The 17,963-nt window shown below is 44.4% G+C and overlaps 1 protein-coding gene across 2 annotated transcripts in view; it reads right to left on the bottom strand.

Annotated features, from left to right (window-relative positions):
• The window catches only part of LOC130119298 (phosphomannomutase 1), a 38,316-nt gene that overhangs the window by 9,268 nt on the left and 11,085 nt on the right, over nucleotides 1–17,963 (bottom strand). The window contains exons 6-8 of one of the 2 annotated variants that reach the window (XM_056287753.1): nucleotides 8,811–8,886; nucleotides 1,908–2,023; nucleotides 1,106–1,239 (exon numbers count right to left, since the gene is read on the bottom strand). In XM_056287753.1, coding sequence (XP_056143728.1) covers nucleotides 1,117–1,239; nucleotides 1,908–2,023; nucleotides 8,811–8,886 — 315 coding nt within the window. In that variant the 3' untranslated portion in view covers nucleotides 1,106–1,116. Of the gene's footprint in view, nucleotides 1–1,105; nucleotides 1,240–1,907; nucleotides 2,024–8,810; nucleotides 8,887–17,963 lie in introns of those variants that run through there. The other variant, XM_056287754.1, reaches the window with a different exon arrangement.

Genomic DNA, 17,963 nt, shown 5'->3' with positions numbered 1-17,963 from the left:
ACAAGGCCAATCAGAGCGCAGCATTCTGTTGCCCAGTCTTTATTGCTGGCTTTATCACTGCTTTAAAATGATTTGATGCCCTTATCAAGTGCGTTTGGTGGGGTGAGCAATTCCGGCTGCGAGTGTTTTGGCCCACTGAGCTGTGAAGAGACAGCAGGCTACTCTGAGTTTTGTCTCTATCGGTCACAGAGACACACAATGACACTAACTCTAATCACACAGATAGACTCTTGTATGCACACACACACACACACACACACACACACACACACACACACACACACACACACACACACACACACACACACTATTCACGGACTATATAAGACATTGGCCCTCTGTGTCTGTTCTGGGAAGTTAAGACCATCCATTAGGAAATGAACACCTCTGCTTTTCCCAGGATTCTCCTATTTGTTTTCTGTTAGGCTCTACTGAAACTAAGCTATATATTATACATACAAGTACATCTTAGGTAACGAAGAGCAGAGAAATGACATTTTCTCATGGAGTTTTATGTTTCCCTGTGCACTTTGGATGCTGCCTTTATTACTTTGGATGTCCTTGCCCTGTGATGGCCTGGCAGCCTGTCCAGGTTGTCTCCCTGCCTGCCACCCAATGACTGCTGGGATGGGCTCCAGCATCCCTGCGACCCTGACAGCGATAAGTGGTTTGGATAATGGATGGCTTGTCTAAACATCTCTAAATTAGGGAAACACTAAAAAGCAGGAGTAGATTTCTCAACCTTTCCTTGGCTGCTATCCCTTAAAAAAAAAAAAAAAAAAAATACATATAAAGAAAGCAACGGCATCATTTTTTTCAATAACAATTGCCTTGAATCAGATCCCTTAGTGTATTCCACAGTATCAGGCAAAATGTATTACCCCATAATCCCATCTGTGTTACAGTGCTACTTAGAATAATGACAATGACTAAAATAGTTTTGTAAAATTCAGTACTGGTGGTGTCCTCTAGCAGTCCGTAGACTGTGTCGGTTCCCTTCTCTACCACCGCCCCTCAACGTGTTGTATTTAGTACCGCATCCCACCGCAGGGGGGCGCTCCAAGAGAGCAGCAAACAGGGACAGCGACACGCGTCACAGGTCCTAAGTTGAGGACATCAAGACTCGTTCGGCGGTGCGCTGAGGAAGAGGTCCTGACAAAGCCTGGCCGTGTCCTTCGGGGAGTACACTGTGAAACCGATCGTCCGTGGGTCGTTGAAAATTTCATAATCATTTCCCCCCTAGAGAACAAAATAGGCCTTTTAAAAACAATGTCATTAATTGGTCATCTCTAGCCCCTTGTGATGTGTTGGATGACCCGAGTACATGACAGTAGCTGCTTTTTTTTGTTTGTTTTTTTAAAATCCTGACTGTTTCACTCCTTGTCTTTACTTCCCCTTCGCTCTCCCTGTTTGACAGAGCAGGAAATATGAAAATGGAAAATATGAAAAATGTAAACACACGCATGCATTGCACGTACACACACACACAAGCCTGGAGCAACATTCTTTCAGGTGAGGATTAGGACCTCTAACCTTTAAACCATGACCTTTGACTTACTGTTACTCGTTCGCGTTTCACCTTTGCGAGGCATTCGCCTGTTATCTGTGTTACTAAAACTGGGCCTCGCACCATTCTAACTCCTTAACTATGTCCAAGGGCTATTTCTATCCATCCATATCTGCCTACCCAGTGTTTGCCTCTCTCTAGCCCTAACCCAGGAAAAGTGCCTATCCACAGGGCATGACTGCTGTCAAGCATGGGTATCTAACTTGTAGTTTCTCTTGCAAAGTTGACTGAATTATTACTATCATTGAAAAACTAGTGTGCCCCTGTGTTTGAGCCCACCTCTAACAATCAATAATGAAGCCTATCTCTGCATGATCTACGTTCCCTCCCCTCTACTTACAAATGAGGTTTCGTTGCCGAAGAAGTAGATGGCATCCAGGCCCTCCCTCTCCAGGACCTCCAGACAGAGTCTCTTGTCCCAGCCCTCAGGGAAAATGTCGAAACTGATGAGTCCGCCTGTGCAAAGAGAGATGCGGCAGTCAGTGTGTGCAGAAGACAGCTGGCGTCCACTGTTTTGAAGATGGAACCAAATAACAGGTAAAAATCAGCAAATGATCAATAGAGAACTGAACTGTACTCTGCTCAGCACCACTGAAATATGCTTTGCACATTTTGGCAGCATCACCCGGTGAGGCCAGAAGCCACAACACAAAATACAAATACATGACAGAAGCAATATTTATTCATAGCTGCATTGATTATTCACATTTCAGTAGCCAGTATGCCCAATGTGCTGCTGGATTTGTTTCCCTTTTGAGACCTCCCGGTCCAGCTCTGTTTAAACAACACACACAACATCAATATCGCCTGTGCTTATGCTCGGTTCTCCAGTGTGAACTTCATTTACACTTTGGGCAGCGACAGCTCTCTGACAGCTCTGGCATGTCGCTTGTTTCTGTGGACGATTCAGACCCGTGGCTTGGATCCATACCATGGAAAACACCTTCACAATCCACACCTAACACACATTTGTATCACTATTTTTAACCCAACATAAGTTTAAAAACAGTATATCTACTACTACTACTACTACTACTATTTTTGGCTGCTCCCGTTAGGGGTCGCCACAGCAGATCATCCGTTTCCATTTCTTCTTGTCCTATGCGTCTTCCTCTGTCACACCAGCCACCTGCATGTCTTCCCTCACCACATCCATAAACCTCCTCTTTGGCCTTCCTCTTTTCCTCTTCCCTGGCAGCTCCATATTCAGCATCCTTCTCCCATGTCCCATGTCCAAACCATCTCAATCTTGCCTCTCTTGCTTTGTCTCCAAACTGTCCAACCTGAGCTGTCCCCCTAATATAATCGTTCCTAATCCTGTCCTTCTTCATCACTCCCCATGAAAATCTTAGCATCTTCAACTCTGCCACCTCCAGCTCCACCTCCTGTCTTTTCATCAGTGCCACTGTCTCCAAGCCATATAACATAGCTGGTCTCACAACCATCTTGTAAACCTTCCCTTTAACTCTTGCTGGTACCCGTCTGTCACAAATCACTCCTGACCCTCTTCTCCACCCACTCCACCCTGCCTGCACTCTCTTCTTCACCTCTCTTCTGCACTCCCCATTACTTTGGAAAATTGACCCCAGGTATTTAAACTCATCCGCCTTCATCGCCTCTACTCCTTGCATCCTCACCATTCCGCTGTCCTCCCTCTCGTTCAGGGGCATATGTACTCCATCTTGCTCTTACTGACTTTCACTCCTCTTCTCTCCAGTGCATACCTCCACCTCTCCAGGCTCTACTCAAGTTTAAAAACAGTATATATTGTGCCAATATGCATTGTTAAAAGTGTTTGTTGTGTCCTAAACGGCCTCCTAACGCATGTTGACTCAAACCTGGGTGAACGATGGGTTAACATGTGCTTATCTCACACTTCCTTTTGTTTGTGTTTCGGCTGTTTGAATTTTCTTACTTGATAGATTCACATTTCACTGTGTCACGTATTTCCTTAAACTGACACAAGGCCACTGTTGGGACTATTTTGAGGTTCTTCTGAAAATGTTGTGCAACACAACTGACTGTTATCCAGCATTGTGTTAGTGCAATGATAATGCAACCTCTCCTAGCTGAGCCTGCTCCTGCTGTCACCGAGTCGCACAGCAGATGTCTAGTGTGTTTCACGATTTCAGCACAGACTGGACAATCCCTTTTTGTAAGTGATTCCCATCAGAGTGTTTGATGTCGCTTGGCTTTAAGGCAAATGACCCTCAACACTCAAAACAAGGGCCGGTGGATCTGGAACCACAAACCATTAAATGTGCCCCAGGAGCACAATTCCCCTTCTCACACAACCTCTTTTTTCCTCTTTTTCACCGCCATTATGGCTTGGCTGAGCATTTGAACAGCAACCCATAAAAGAAAATTACTGAGGGAGAAATCCTCCAATCAGGTGGTGCCTTTGACTCACATACCCCCACTCGCACACGCACACATAGCCACAAACACACCCACACATAAACCACACCAGCACATACAACCACACACACACAAATACACTCACCCACACAACCTCACCCACACCACATACACATACACGTGCACCAGCACACACACACATACACGCCTCCATCATAAACACAAAGGACCTCATTCTTGACAGAGATCCTCTGCATCCATCCCCCTGCATTCAAAGTTCAAAGGGCACAGCTGATGAGTAACGAAATATATTGATAACCAAATATTTCTAATTATTAATTTCTCCTATTATTTTGTATAAAAAATTATATAAATTATCCTATTATTTTATATAAAAATTACAGGTCTTTAAAATTGTTATCCATACTACATAAATAATATACTTATAATATACTAATTATAATATACATACATAAATATAATACCAATTAAGGACTTCAGTTACCTCCTGTACTTCTAAAAAAAAAAAGACAGCATAATTTGTTTTTTTGTCATTCACATTATGAGTTCAATTCACGTGATCATTTCTTAGGGATGGAGTACATCTGTCGCCATCTTACAATGCTGTGACTGCAACCATTCCCCAATCCTCTGTGAATAGTACACATGGCCATTGTAACTCTAGTTAATGCTCACGGCAATTTGCATGGAGCATATTCTTGGCTTGTGTAACGTGTAGTGCAGGTTTGCCGTTATCAGAGGTGCCAACACTGAAAACCAGAAGAGCAAGGGTGAAAAACCAGAATTTGCCCATAAAAACCAGAACATGGTCATCGGTGGCAAAGTGAACTTTAAACAAGTACCTCAGACCTTTCTAAATGTATTGTCGTTGATTTGTTGCTATCGTTATTAATTTCACCTGTGTATCTGAAAGGGTCAAACAACAGTCGGTGAATTAGGCTGGAACTACTACATCAAGTACCGTATGTTAAATTACGGTGCATTTGCTCCACTACCGGGCTTTGAAAAGCACAGCACTGTTCCTTTAAATTGGACGCCATTAGACAATTTTCCAAGGTAAGAAGAGAAGCCAACATGTTTTTAGGGTGGGTTAAGCATCACTTTAACACAAGGAATTCCCCACAGACCATTAGATGACACTAGATCAGTATTTACACCCATCGGCCACAACATTAAAAACAACTTTTTAAACCAGTTTTTTCATTATTAAAAATATGTGTACTTACATAAGCAGATAATCATAAGTGAGCTGCAGTCTAAAGTTAAATTTTTACATGAAAATGGAAATCTTGTAAGCTCATTGGGAAGGGGTGGGGGTGCATCGTTTTGTTATTTAAATATCTCGGTACGTGCTGGTGTTCATGATGATGTCTATCTTAACAGCTGCTCTTTATCATTGCTGCCGTCAGCCGCAAGTAAGAAAAATTTGACTTTTAAAACAGTGGCCAAGTCGGCCGTCGACACAGCTGCCAAGGTTTCTGTAATAGCAGTTGTCTCGGTTCTTGCACACGCATACTACTTCATGCCTTTTTGCTTTCCGGAAACGCAGCTTGAACGAGGTGACCTATGTGATCCGACACGGCAATAGGTGAATTGTGCTCTATAATAAAATTGGTAAATAATGACGCTGTCGTCACTGGCACTGCATTTAATTTTCTTGATAAACTCATGCGGGTTCCCCTTCTTGCTGCAGAGAAAAAGCTTACGTTGCAGCTGTTATTGAACCCTTGCGGTCATGATTAGTCCCGCCTACTTCGGCTTCTCATTGGATGCCCAAGTTAAACTCTGCCATCAGACTGGTAGATAACTGGTGGGAGGAAAAAAAAATCCAGAAAAAGACGTAGCATTTATGACCTCTCGTAGCACCATAGCAGAGGGTTAAATCCGAAGCTACTACGGGTAAACCGCAACAGTTGACACCACTGCATTGTCAGCCCACACAGGCCGCGGATGCAGCGGGCCGTGGAAAGCAAACACATAAATCTCTCTCGCCACACAGTCGTGCACACTGGCTGTTTACGCTACAGACAAGGACCGACGTGAAACACATATCGCCACACGTGACTCTGTGTGTGTTCTCTTGTACTTATTCTTACTCTTGGTGTCGGAGTGAGGACACTCCTGCAAAGTGAGGACATTTTGGCCAGTCTAGGTCTACTTTAGGGTTAGGACTTGGGTTCAGGGTTAAGGTTCAGGTTAAGGATTAGGTTGAGGTTAGGGTAAGGGTTAAGGTTAGGCATGTAGTTCTGATGGTTAAGGTTAGGGGCCAGGAATGTAGTTAAGGAGGGGTCCTCACAAAGGCAGAAGTATAAGAATGTGTGTGTGTGTGTGTGTCAGAGAGAGAGAGAGAGAGAGAGAGAGAGAGAGAGAGAGAGAGAGAGAGAGAGAGAGAGAGAAGGAGAGAGAAGGAGAGAGAGAAGGAGAGAGAGAGAGAGCACATCTACTAGAGTATTTCATGGAACTTTAAACTGGCTTCGACTCTTTTATATTGTATTTTAAGCTTGTGCAGCACTTCCATTCAACTGTGGTTGTTTTAAATGTGCTATATAAATAAACTTGACTTGACTTATGTCAAGGGTTTTGTCAAGAATTTTGCTCTGAACTGAACCATAACTAAATGATAACAAAGCTAGAATTGTTAAAAAAGGGCAGTAATTTGTCAACCAATGACTGAATTTACCAGTGTTTGGTTGACAAAGTGATAATGCTTTGACAGACTTGTCCAGTCATCCTCAGTCATGTACCATGGAGGGCCATGTGCATGCAGATTTTCTTTCCAGTCCAACTGCACGTCATCTTATTTACCCTATTCGTCCTCTCCTCTCTGGATGAAGGTGCGTTAATCAGTAAAAATCAGATGCTGCTGAGTTGGGCTGCAATGAAAACCTGTATAAATATGGCACACCATGGCTGCACGGCTGCTCACTGGACTATTTTTAAATACTGAATGATAAACCTGTTTTTCCAAGTTGCAGGTAAAGCTTTTCAATATCAAATTGTTAATTTGACTGTTTAAGTTCCTGCTTACCTCTATGTGTGTTTGTGAATTTATAAATCAGACACATGAAACCATTTAAAAGCCTAACTTACATGTTTACCTGACATGACTGTATTCTGCTGAGGAGCTGACCATCAAGCAGCCCACACCCATTAGCAGGAAGTCGGGGAGAGGAAAAACAAACCTGTTAGTCTTTAGTTTTCTGGTGTGTGAACTGTGTAGCCTCACAGGTCATTAACTAGAGCTCACACCTTGTTGCATAAGTGCGCAAACATCACGTATCTGATTAACCAGAGAAAAACACCTCGTACCTCACTCCCATGCTGTGGCGGGGATGGAGAAGACAGAGGGGTGGTGTGTGTGTGTGTGTGTGTGTGTGTGTGTGTGTGTGTGAGAACATAAGAGCATGGGCCTTTGCACTTCTGCATATGTACAATGGTTAACCAGAGTCCCAACGTCCAGCATGATATGTCCTCCACAAATCTCCATGAATGAAGGGAGGAGACACTGATTTTTCTGATAGTGGAAACACACACCAGCCTCGTGGATTTGTAGGTCAGCACTGTTAAAAGGGTTAACTATGAGAGAAGCTGCACGTAGCAAAGAGTAAGGATATAATGAGGATATAGGACATTCATTGTGCAAATAAAAACCAAGAGCTGTTGTAATAAGTATGAGTCCGTGGGCACATGATGTGTCTGATTCAACTAAGACATCGTGTGCTGTGTGAAAACATTCCTTTCAGTAATGGATAGATATGAAAACAGGAGAAAGAAAGAAAAATTTCTGTCATAAAAGTGTGATCGGTGGTCAATTCCTTCCCACTCTTCCGAGCCATCCCGGTCCCTGCTCCACCCCCTCCGCCGATCCGGGGAGGGCTGCAGACCACCACATGCCTCCTCCGATACATGTGGAGTCGTCAGCCGCTTCTTTTCACCTGACAGTGAGGAGTTTCGCCAGGGGGACGTAGCACGTGGGAGGATCACTCTATTCCCCCCAGTTCCCCCTCCCCACTGAACAGGCGCCCCGACCAACCAGAGGAGGCGCTAGTGCAGCAACCAGGACACATACCCACATCCGGCTTCCCACCCGCAGACACAGCCAATTGTGTCTGTAGGGATGCCCGACCAAGCCAGAGGTAACATGGGGATTTGAACTGGCGATCCCCATGTTGGTAGGCAACGGAATAGACTGCCATGCCACCCGAACACCCAATTCCTTTTTTCTTTTTTTTTTTGGTAAGAACTCAGGCTGCATGGTTGGAATTTGTTTCTGTCCCGATCAAACTGACTGGAACGATTGGTGCCCTGAGATGGTCTGGCGGCCTGTCCAGGGTGTCTCCCGGGGCCTGCCGCCCAATGACTGCTGGGATAGGCTCCAGCATTCCCGTGACCCTGAGAGCAGGATAAGCGGTTTGGCGAATGGAATGGAATGAAAACTGATTGGCTGTAAAAACCTATTGAATGACAGCACAATATGGTAACAGAGATGTTCAGCAGCAACTGGAAAAATTTGAGACTCTTTTCTTGGACTTCATCCAGAATCCATTCCTCAATGTGGGAAAAGTGAAACAAAAGAGCCAAGAGACGCACATATCACAGATTTACACAGAGTACATTTAAACGGGCCTGACTTTGTGACAGTGACAGATGCCGCAGCTCTTGAAAATAAGAAGAAAAAAAAAACCCAGCCTGGTGACTTATCTGGGTTAAGCACCAGACTTGTGTGCTTTGTGTCAGCTGGGGTACCAACTAACAACAAATTCTAACAGATCTTAGTGAAAAAGTACTTTCTTTTCTTCGCGTTCCCTGGAAAAAACAGCTGTGTATGTGTGCCAGCTGGCTCTGCTGTGCAGCGCCGTCTCACCTCTCGTGAACCGGAGCCCCTTCCCAGCAAACTCCTGTTGCAGCGCGGCGACAAACTTCTCTCTGATCTTCTCTCTCTGTAAGGAATGGGAGAACTGGTTAAGACGTTACATTTACATCAGTTCATTTAGCAGATGCGTTCGTTTGAAGCGACTCAAATGAGAGGCTAGAAACAATCAAGGCATGCATCGACCACTGGAGCAACTTCAAACCTCAGTGCCTGAGCCCCGAGACTGCTAGACAAACTCCCAACAACTTTTTGCTGTCTGAATATGCAAAGACAGTGGCTGTTTTGCAATAACAAATACCTCATATAAGTTGTCTATTTATTCAATTTTGAAAAATAATGAATAATAACAGGAATAACAAGGATAATTATTGATTTATAACTAACTTCAATCTCATTTCTTTGATGCTAAATTTGAATCTTTTGAGGTACCAATCATGTCTCCTCCTGCAACAGCTGTGAACAGCTTTGTCCAGGTAAATGGACTCCTATCATTTTACCTTTCAGTTCTCTACCGGCCGCCTGGGCCCTACATCCTAATTTTTGGAAGATTTCACAGAAGCTCTGTCAAACCTTGTTACTCATGCTGACAATACCTTTTTCTTCAATAATATTTTATTTGAAAGGAACATTGGGTGTACAAAAAAACCATACAAATATAATGGAAATGGAAATGATTGTCTCTCCATATTTTGGTAACCCCTCCCACCCAACCCTCACCCACTGCCGATGTAAAAAAAATTATAAGATAATTCAAAAACTACAAAATACAAATAAAATAGGCTAGAGAGCTTTACATCAACAAGATGCATTCAGTCATTTCATAAGTACCAAGTTCAGGAACATGAAGTACAGAGCACCATGTACAAATGAACTATCAGTAGCCATTTCTGTTTACATAAGTCATGCTTAATAATGTCATACATTTTAGTGATTGGAGAAAAATATATCCTATATGACATAACTATAGTAGCCTACACTGATGCACAGCATCCAATTAAAATCAAGACATATAATACAAATAATACAAGTGGTCTTAATCATAGGAAGCACTGTCAGATGGTCAAAATAAGACAAGAGGGGCTGCCAAGTTAAGTAAAATTTCTGGGCTGATCTGTGAGTGGCAAGTTTAATTTTTTCAAGTTTAAGGAACATCATCATGTCCTCTATCAGGGATGGTGACGAAGAGGGTGCAGGGGACTGCCAAAGAAGCAGTATCCTTCTGCGAGCAAGAAGAGAACTGAAAGCGATAATGTTTAGCTGCATCGATGTGAAGTTTTCAACTACGTCTGGCACTCCAAAAATAGCTATCCCTACACCAGGTAGGACCTCCACTCCAATGACTTCAGAAATTATTTCAAAAAAGGAGGACCAAAAACTTATCAATTTAGGGCATGACCAGAACATGTGTGTTAGGTTAGCCGGGGATTGGGCACAGCGGTCACATTTCTCATCTACTTAAGGGTAAAATTTTGAAAGTTACATTTAGAGAGATGAATTTGATGTAGAACCTTAAACTGGCTTGGACTCAGACGGGTGCAGGAGGAAGAGAAGTTGACACATCCAGTGGCCCTCTCCCACCAGTCAGCATCAAGCTCTGTACCCAACTCTTTCTCCCAGGCACACTTGATATTGCTAAGAGTATGGTCTTTGAAAGATAACTATGCTACTGTTGGGCGAAGGAGAAGGAGAGGGGGAAAGCATGTCCAGAGGCAGCAAGAGAGGAGGAAGGGTAGGCATGTGGAGGTGAGAGTTGGAACTTTGAATTTTGGCACTATGACTGGTAAAGGGAGAGAGCTGGCTGACATGATGGAAAGAAGAAAGGTAGGCATACTGTGTGTGCAAGAGACCAGGTGGAAGGGGAGTAAGGCCAGGAGTATCGGAGGTGGGTTCAAACTCTTCTACCATGGTGTGAATGGGAGGAGTAATGGGGTAGGGGTAATTCTGAAGGAAGAGTATGTCAAGAGCGTGCTGGAGGTGAAGAGAGTGTCAGACAGAGTGATGAGTATGAAGCTGGAAATTGAAGGTTTATTGCTGAATGTTATCAGCGCATATGCCCCGCAAGTTGGGTGTGAGATGGACGAAAAAGAAGAATTCTGGAGTGAGTTGGACGACATGGTGGAGAGGGTACCCAAGGAGGAGAGAGTGGTGATTGGAGCAGACTTCAATGGACATGTTGGTGAAGGGAACAGAGGTGATGAGGAGGTGATGGAAAGGTATGGAGTCAAGAAGAGAAATGTGGAAGGACAGATGGTGGTTGATTTTGCGAAAAGGATGGAAATGGCTGTGGTGAATACATATTTCAAGAAGAGGGAGGAACACAGGGTGACATACAAGAGTGGAGGAAAGTGCACACAGGTGGATTATATCTTATGTAGAAGGCGCCATCTAAAAGGGATTGGAGACTGCAAGGTGGTGACAGGGGAGAACGTAGCTAGGCAGCATCGGATGGTGGTCTGTAGGATGACTTTGGAGACCAAGAAGAGCAAGCGAGTGAAGACACAGCCGAAGATCAAATGGTGGAAGTTGAAGAAGGAAGATTGTTGTGTGGAGTTCAGGCAGGAGTTAAGACAGGCACTGGGTGGTAGTGAAGAGTTGCCAGATGGCTGGACAACCACTGCAGAAATAGTGAGGGAGACAGCTAGGAAGGTACTTGGTGTGTCATCAGGACAGAGGAAGGAAGACAAGGAGACTTGGTGGTGGAATGAGGAAGTACAGCAAATTATACAGAGGAAAAGGTTGGCAAAGAAGAAGTGGGATAGTAAGAGAGATGAAGAAAGTAGACAGGAGTACAAGGAGATGCAGCGTAAAGCAAAGAGAGAGGTGGCAAAGGCAAAGGAAAAGGCGTATGGTGAGTTGTACGACAGATTAGACACTAAGGAAGGAGAAAAGGACTTGTACCGATTGGCTAGACAGAGGGACCAAGCTGCAAAGGATGTGCAGCAAGTTAGGGCGATCAAGGATAGAGATGGAAATGTGCTGACAAGCGAGGAGAGTGTGCTAAGAAGGTGGAAGGAATACTTTGAGGGGCTGATGAATGAAGAAAATGAGAGAGAGAGAAGGTTGGATGATGTAGGGATAGTGAATCAGGAAGTTCAGCGGATTAGCAAGGAGGAAGTGAGGGCAGCTATGAAGAGGATGAAGAGTGGAAAGGCAGTTGGTCCTGATGACATACCTGTGGAGGCATGGAGATGTTTAGGAGAGATGGCAGTGGAGTTTTTAACTAGATTGTTTAACACAATCCTGGAAAGTGAGAGGATGCCTGAGGAGTGGAGAAGAAGCATACTGGTACCGATTTTCAAGAACAAGGGCGATGTGCAGAACTGTAACAACTACAGAGGTATAAAGTTGATCAGTCACAGCATGAAGATTTGGGAAAGAGTAATAGAAGCTAGGTTAAGAGGAGAGGTGATGATCAGCGAACAGCAGTATGGGTTCATGCCACGAAAGAGCACCACAGATGCGATGTTTGCTTTGAGAATGTTGATTGAGAAGTATAGAGAAGGCCAGAAAGAGTTGCATTGTGTCTTTGTAGATTTAGAGAAAGCTTATGACAGAGTGCCGAGAGAGGAGGTGTGGTATTGTATGAGGAAGTCAGGAGTTGCAGAGAAGTATGTAGGAGTGGTGCAGGATACGTATGAGGGAAGTGTGACAATGGTGAGGTGTGCAGTTGGAAGGATCGGCTCTGAGCCCTTTCTTGTTTGCAATGGTGATGGACAGGTTGACGGACAAGATCAGGCAGGAGTCTCCATGGACGATGATGTTCGCGGATGACATTGTGATCTGTAGCGAGAGTAGGGTGCAGGTTGAGGAGAGCCTGGAGAGGTGGAGGTATGCACTGGAGAGAAGAGGAATGAAAGTCAGTAGGAGCAAGACGGAATACCTATGCGTGAACGAGAGGGAGGACAGCGGAATGGTGAGGATGCAAGGAGTAGAGGCGATGAAGGCAGATGAGTTTAAATACCTGGGGTCAACTGTCCAAAGTAATGGGGAGTGCAGAAGAGAGGTGAAGAAGAGAGTGCAGGCAGGTTGGAGTGGGTGGAGAAGTGTGTCAGGAGTGATTTGCGACAGAAGGGTACCAGCAAGAGTTAAAGGGAAAGTTTACAAGACGGTTGTGAGACCAGCTATGTTATATGGTTTGGAGACAGTGGCACTGACGAAAAGACAGGAGGCGGAGCTGGAGGTGACAGAGTTGAAGATGCTAAGATTTTCACTGGGAGTAACGAAGAAGGACAGGATTAGGAGCGATTATATTAGAGGGACTGCTCAGGTTGGACGGTTTGGAGACAAAGCAAGAGAGGCAAGATTGAGATGGCTTGGACATGTGTGGAGGAGAGATGCTGAATATATTGGGAGAAGGATGCTAAATATGGAGCTGCCAGGGAAGAAGAGAAGAGGAAGGCCAAAGAGGAGGTTTATGGATGTGGTGAGGGAAGACATGCAGGTGGCTGGTGTGACAGAGGAAGACGCAGAAGACAGGAAGAAATGGAAACGGATGATCCGCTGTGGCGACTCCTAACGGGAACAGCCGAAAGTAGTAGTAGTAGTAGTAGATGGTCTTTGAAAGATATCATTTGGTTATAGATCAAGATAAGTCCTCTAGGCATGAGAGGCATTTCAAGGAGTGTGTCCATGCCAGATTTGGGTGGTAATATTGGACATTATGGGTTATGGGTTTTTAAGGATTGGTGTATTTGAAAATATCAATAAAGGTTTGAGCCAGGCAGGTTAAATTTTGAATATCAGGTCCTAAAGCTAGCAAAGGCACCATCAATATACAGGTCATTAAAATAGTTTAGTCCCCTTCTGTTCCACTTCCCAAAAATAGTATCCAACTTTGCAGGGAGGAATAAATGATTATTACACTTAGACCCCAGCAGGGAGAAATTTCGAAATTTAAAATGCTGATGGAATTGTGTCCAAATTTTAAGCGTTGATGTGACAATGGGGCTAGAGGTATGCTGGGAGGTGGGTGACGGTAAGGAGACGCAAACAAGAGCTCAAAGGGAAGAGGAAAAGGAGTCAGCCTCCATATGGCACCAGTCCATGTCTGGATGATGTTGCCAAAAAAAATTATCTTTTGGAGGTTTGTTGCCCAATAATAAAACAAAGTTTGGAAGAACTAATCCCCCTTTTGACCTATTTCTCTGAAGCAGAGGTCTATTTATGCGTGGAATGCGGCTCCTCCATATAAAGGCTGAGATCAAGCTGTAAACTGAGAGGAAAAAATATTTGGGCAGAAAGGGGCAAACACATAAAAAGATAAAGAAGTCAGAGCAAAACATTCATTTCACACACTGACTCTGCCAGTTAAAGATAAAGGAATTGGGTTGTAAAATTCTCTTTATGTAGAGATTTAATATGTAGAGATTTAATGGAATGAGTGATTTTTATAACCAGGTATTTAAAACTAGTTTTAGAAAAATGAAAAGGAAGGTCACCTTGGTTGATCATTAATGCAGAGCTGTTAACTGGAAAACACTCGCTCTTTGTGAAATTCAATTTATACCCAGAAAAAGCGCCAAAGTTTTCAATACAGCTAATATTTTTGGTACACAGGCAAAAGGGTCTGTAACATAATAATAGGTCATCTGCATATAAGGACAAATGATGTTCAATACACCAACAACAAATGCCCTTAATCAATGGGGATGCTTTTAGAGCTATCCAAATGTTCTCAGAGCTTATTGATTGGTGTTCAGTCTGATAAGCTCAGGTTGATTCTATGTTCCTTGGGTAAAATTCCCCAGCCCCCAGCCTTTGCTGGAGTGTCAAAGCTGATCGTTTTGCCCTCAAAAACCACACGGAGGACAGCCGGATGTTGCATATTGAACTTGATGCCTTTCTTATAATGGGACGATTTCACGCCATTGAACGTGGCCCGTTTCTTCACCAGGTTAGCACTTAAGTCTTGAAGAAGAATATTTATTTGACCCAGTAGAGCACCTGACCCTTCTCTCTTGCCCAGTGCATTTTCCTTATCCTGGAATTGATGGAAGTGGACTATTATCACCCTTGGCCACTTGCCTGGTGCAGGTTGCAGGTGCAGAGACCTGTGCGCTCTGGCAATTGAGGCAATGGATGTCGGTCCAGCATTTTCAGGCACACCAACAATACGGATGTTTTGACACAGAGAGTGATTCTCCAAGTCATCCACTTTAACCTTAAGGTAAGCATTTTCAGTCGCTAACTCAGTGAGCACTGCCTCCACTGATGTTATCCTGTCACTGTGATCTGTAAGGCAAGCTTCAATGGTAGTGAGAGCTCGCCTGTGGTTGTCTGAAGTTAAGACGGATTGCATCAAGTGAAACTGAATTGGAGACAGAGTGGTTGTCAGTTCATTTGAGAGGCTTCTACTAAGCTTGTTAAGTAAGGAGATTAGAAGGGTGGCTGAAACTGGATCCACATCGGTGGCCATGTTTCCCAAACTTTCCAAGAGACCTGTAATGCTTGAACTCTCAAAACCTGACTTCTTTGATATTTTCCCCCCATAGGTCTGTAGTTGTTACAGTGGCAATTGAGTTAGACAAGTGCAGAATCAAATAAAACAAGAAACGGTTTTTTTTCAAATAAAAAAAGTAATTTGTTCGGGAGCGGCTCCTCGCACGTCACCCATGCAGACAATACCTTAATCCAGCGTTTCTCAAACTGTATGCCGCGGCACCCTGGTATGCCGTCTGACAGCGTCAGGGGTGCCGTGAAAAAATTTGCAAATCTAACATTTTTCATATCAATTATCAAAAATTAAAATACTAATTTATTTTACAAAATGTTACTGAATAAATGAATTGATGAATAAATAAATGGATAAATAAATTCATTTCAGATAAATAAATAGCCTACATACTCATGAGAAACTGTCTCGCGTGCCCATTTCCCCTCCCACGTTACATACGGGTTAGTGCAGTGCGCGGTCACGTAAGGTCAGGTCATCGTCGTTATCATTTTACACGTCCTGACATTTTGATGCCGCTAAAACCCAAAACCAAGCCATGGATCGTTTCCTAAAAAGAAAAGTCCCACCAGAAGCTCCAACAGATGGGGATACTTCAACAGACACTGACAGTGAACCGGAGCCTTCTTCTAGCAACAACCGGCTTTTATCCTCCAGTTCGGAGTCGTCTGCACCCGTCGTACCACCGGGAGATGCTAATGTTAGTAAGGGCAAGGCTATTAGCAAGGGCAAGGCTAAAAAGACAAAGACAAAGATTTTGCGATACCACGACAGCTACATTGCACTTGGCTTCATTAGTACCGATGATGCATGCCCTCTCCCGCTCTGCCTCGTATGTGGAAAGACACTGGCAAACCAAACTATGGTTCCCAACAAACTCAAACGACATCTGAAGCAAAAACACCCACACCTTAAAAACAAGGGGAAGGAGTACTTTGTTCGCCTTAAAACCCAGCAATCGCGGCAAGAGAAAGTCATGTGTAAAGCTGCCAAAGTATCGGAGAAGGCTCTGGAGGCCAGCTACCTCATAGCAGAAATAGTAGCGAAAGCCAAGAAGCCCCACACAATCGCAGAGTCCGTCATAATACCTGCTTGCACGGCAATCGTTACCAAAATGCTTGGCCCACAAGCTGCCAAAGAAGTAGCCAAGGTCCCGCTGTCAGACTGCACAATAGCGAGGCGAATCAATAGCATGTCTGCCGATGTTGAAGACGTCGTTTTGGATAAAATCAAGGCCAGTGGACATTTCTCCTTACAACTCGACGAGTCAACTGATGTGAGCGGGCACGCTCAGCTTTTAGCAAATGTTCGCTTTGTTGATGGGGGCCGTATTAGAGAGAACTTTTTATTTTGCAAACTGCTCCCCAACAACACTACAGGAGAAGAAATCTTCCGTGTGACAACTGAGTGTCTTGACAAGGGTGGTTTGAGCTGGAAGAACTGTATCAGTATTTGCACCGACGGCGTGGCTGCAATGACGGGCAGTGCCAAAGGTTTCATTACCAGGGCCAAAGCGCAAAACCCTGATATACGAACAACCCACTGCTTCCTTCAACGAGAGGCACTTGTTGCTAAGACGCTACCAAAAGAACTTTCCGACGTACTGAACAAAGCAGTGGACATGGTTAATTACATCAAGGCGCGCCAGTTAAAGAGCCGCCTTTTTTCCATTCTTTGCGAGGAAATGGGAGCAGAGCATCAAAGCTTGTTGTTACACACGGCTGTCCGCTGGCTTTCACGGGGTAAAGTTTTGACCCGAGTGTACGAGTTAAGAGAAGAATTGAGGGCCTTCGTGATAGACGAGAAACATGCATTTGCAGAGCTACTCGCAGACGAGCAGTGGTGCGCAAAACTCGCGTATATGGCTGACATATTTAAGCACATAAACGAGCTGAATATCAAAATGCAAGGTAGACAAGAAACCCTCCTCTCCTCATCTGACAAACTACGCGGCTTCAGGTCCAAGCTCACACTCTGGCGTTCCTTTGTAGACCAGGGCAGGCTGGATATGTTTCCCCTGTGCAATATGCATACAAACAACACCACATTGTCAGGCGTAATAGCCCAGCATCTGACCACTCTTGACGAGCGATTCAATCACTATTTTCCCTCTGAGTCATATGCTGAGTTTGACTGGGTCCGTGATCCTTGGAGTGCGCGTGCAATGGAAAGTGCAAAGGACTGCTCACTTCCAATACAGGAACAACTGATGGAGATCAGGGAAGATCGCACTTTGAAAATGAGATTTTGTGATGTGGAACTGGACAGCTTTTGGATATCAGTGGGAAACGAGTACCCATTGGCTTCAAGATGCGCTGTTGCTATTCTACTACCCTTCTCCACAACCTATCTATGTGAACTGAGTTTTTCAAGCCCGACGTACATCAAGAACAGGTACAGGGAGCGACTAAGGACTGTGGACCAGGATCTACGTGTCTGCCTCTCATCCATCCCTGCCAGGATAGGGCAGCTTTGTGCGTCTTCCCAGGCCCATGTCTCTCATTGATGGTGAGTCACGCCCCCTCTCGGCCTCTCTCTCTCCCCTATGCACTCCTGGCTCTCAGTTGTGGCATATTTGTGCGTGAGTGTGTGTTCATGTGCACATGTAGGCCTATCTCACTTTTTAAATGCGGGTTGTGTGTGTGTGTGTGTGTGTCTCTGTGTGTGTGTGTGTGTGTGTGTGTGTGTGTGTG

The sequence above is a fragment of the Lampris incognitus genome, chromosome 10 (assembly GCF_029633865.1).
Source record: "Lampris incognitus isolate fLamInc1 chromosome 10, fLamInc1.hap2, whole genome shotgun sequence".
Lineage (NCBI taxonomy): Eukaryota > Metazoa > Chordata > Actinopteri > Lampriformes > Lampridae > Lampris > Lampris incognitus.
This window is presented reverse-complemented; position numbering and strand designations above follow the sequence as displayed.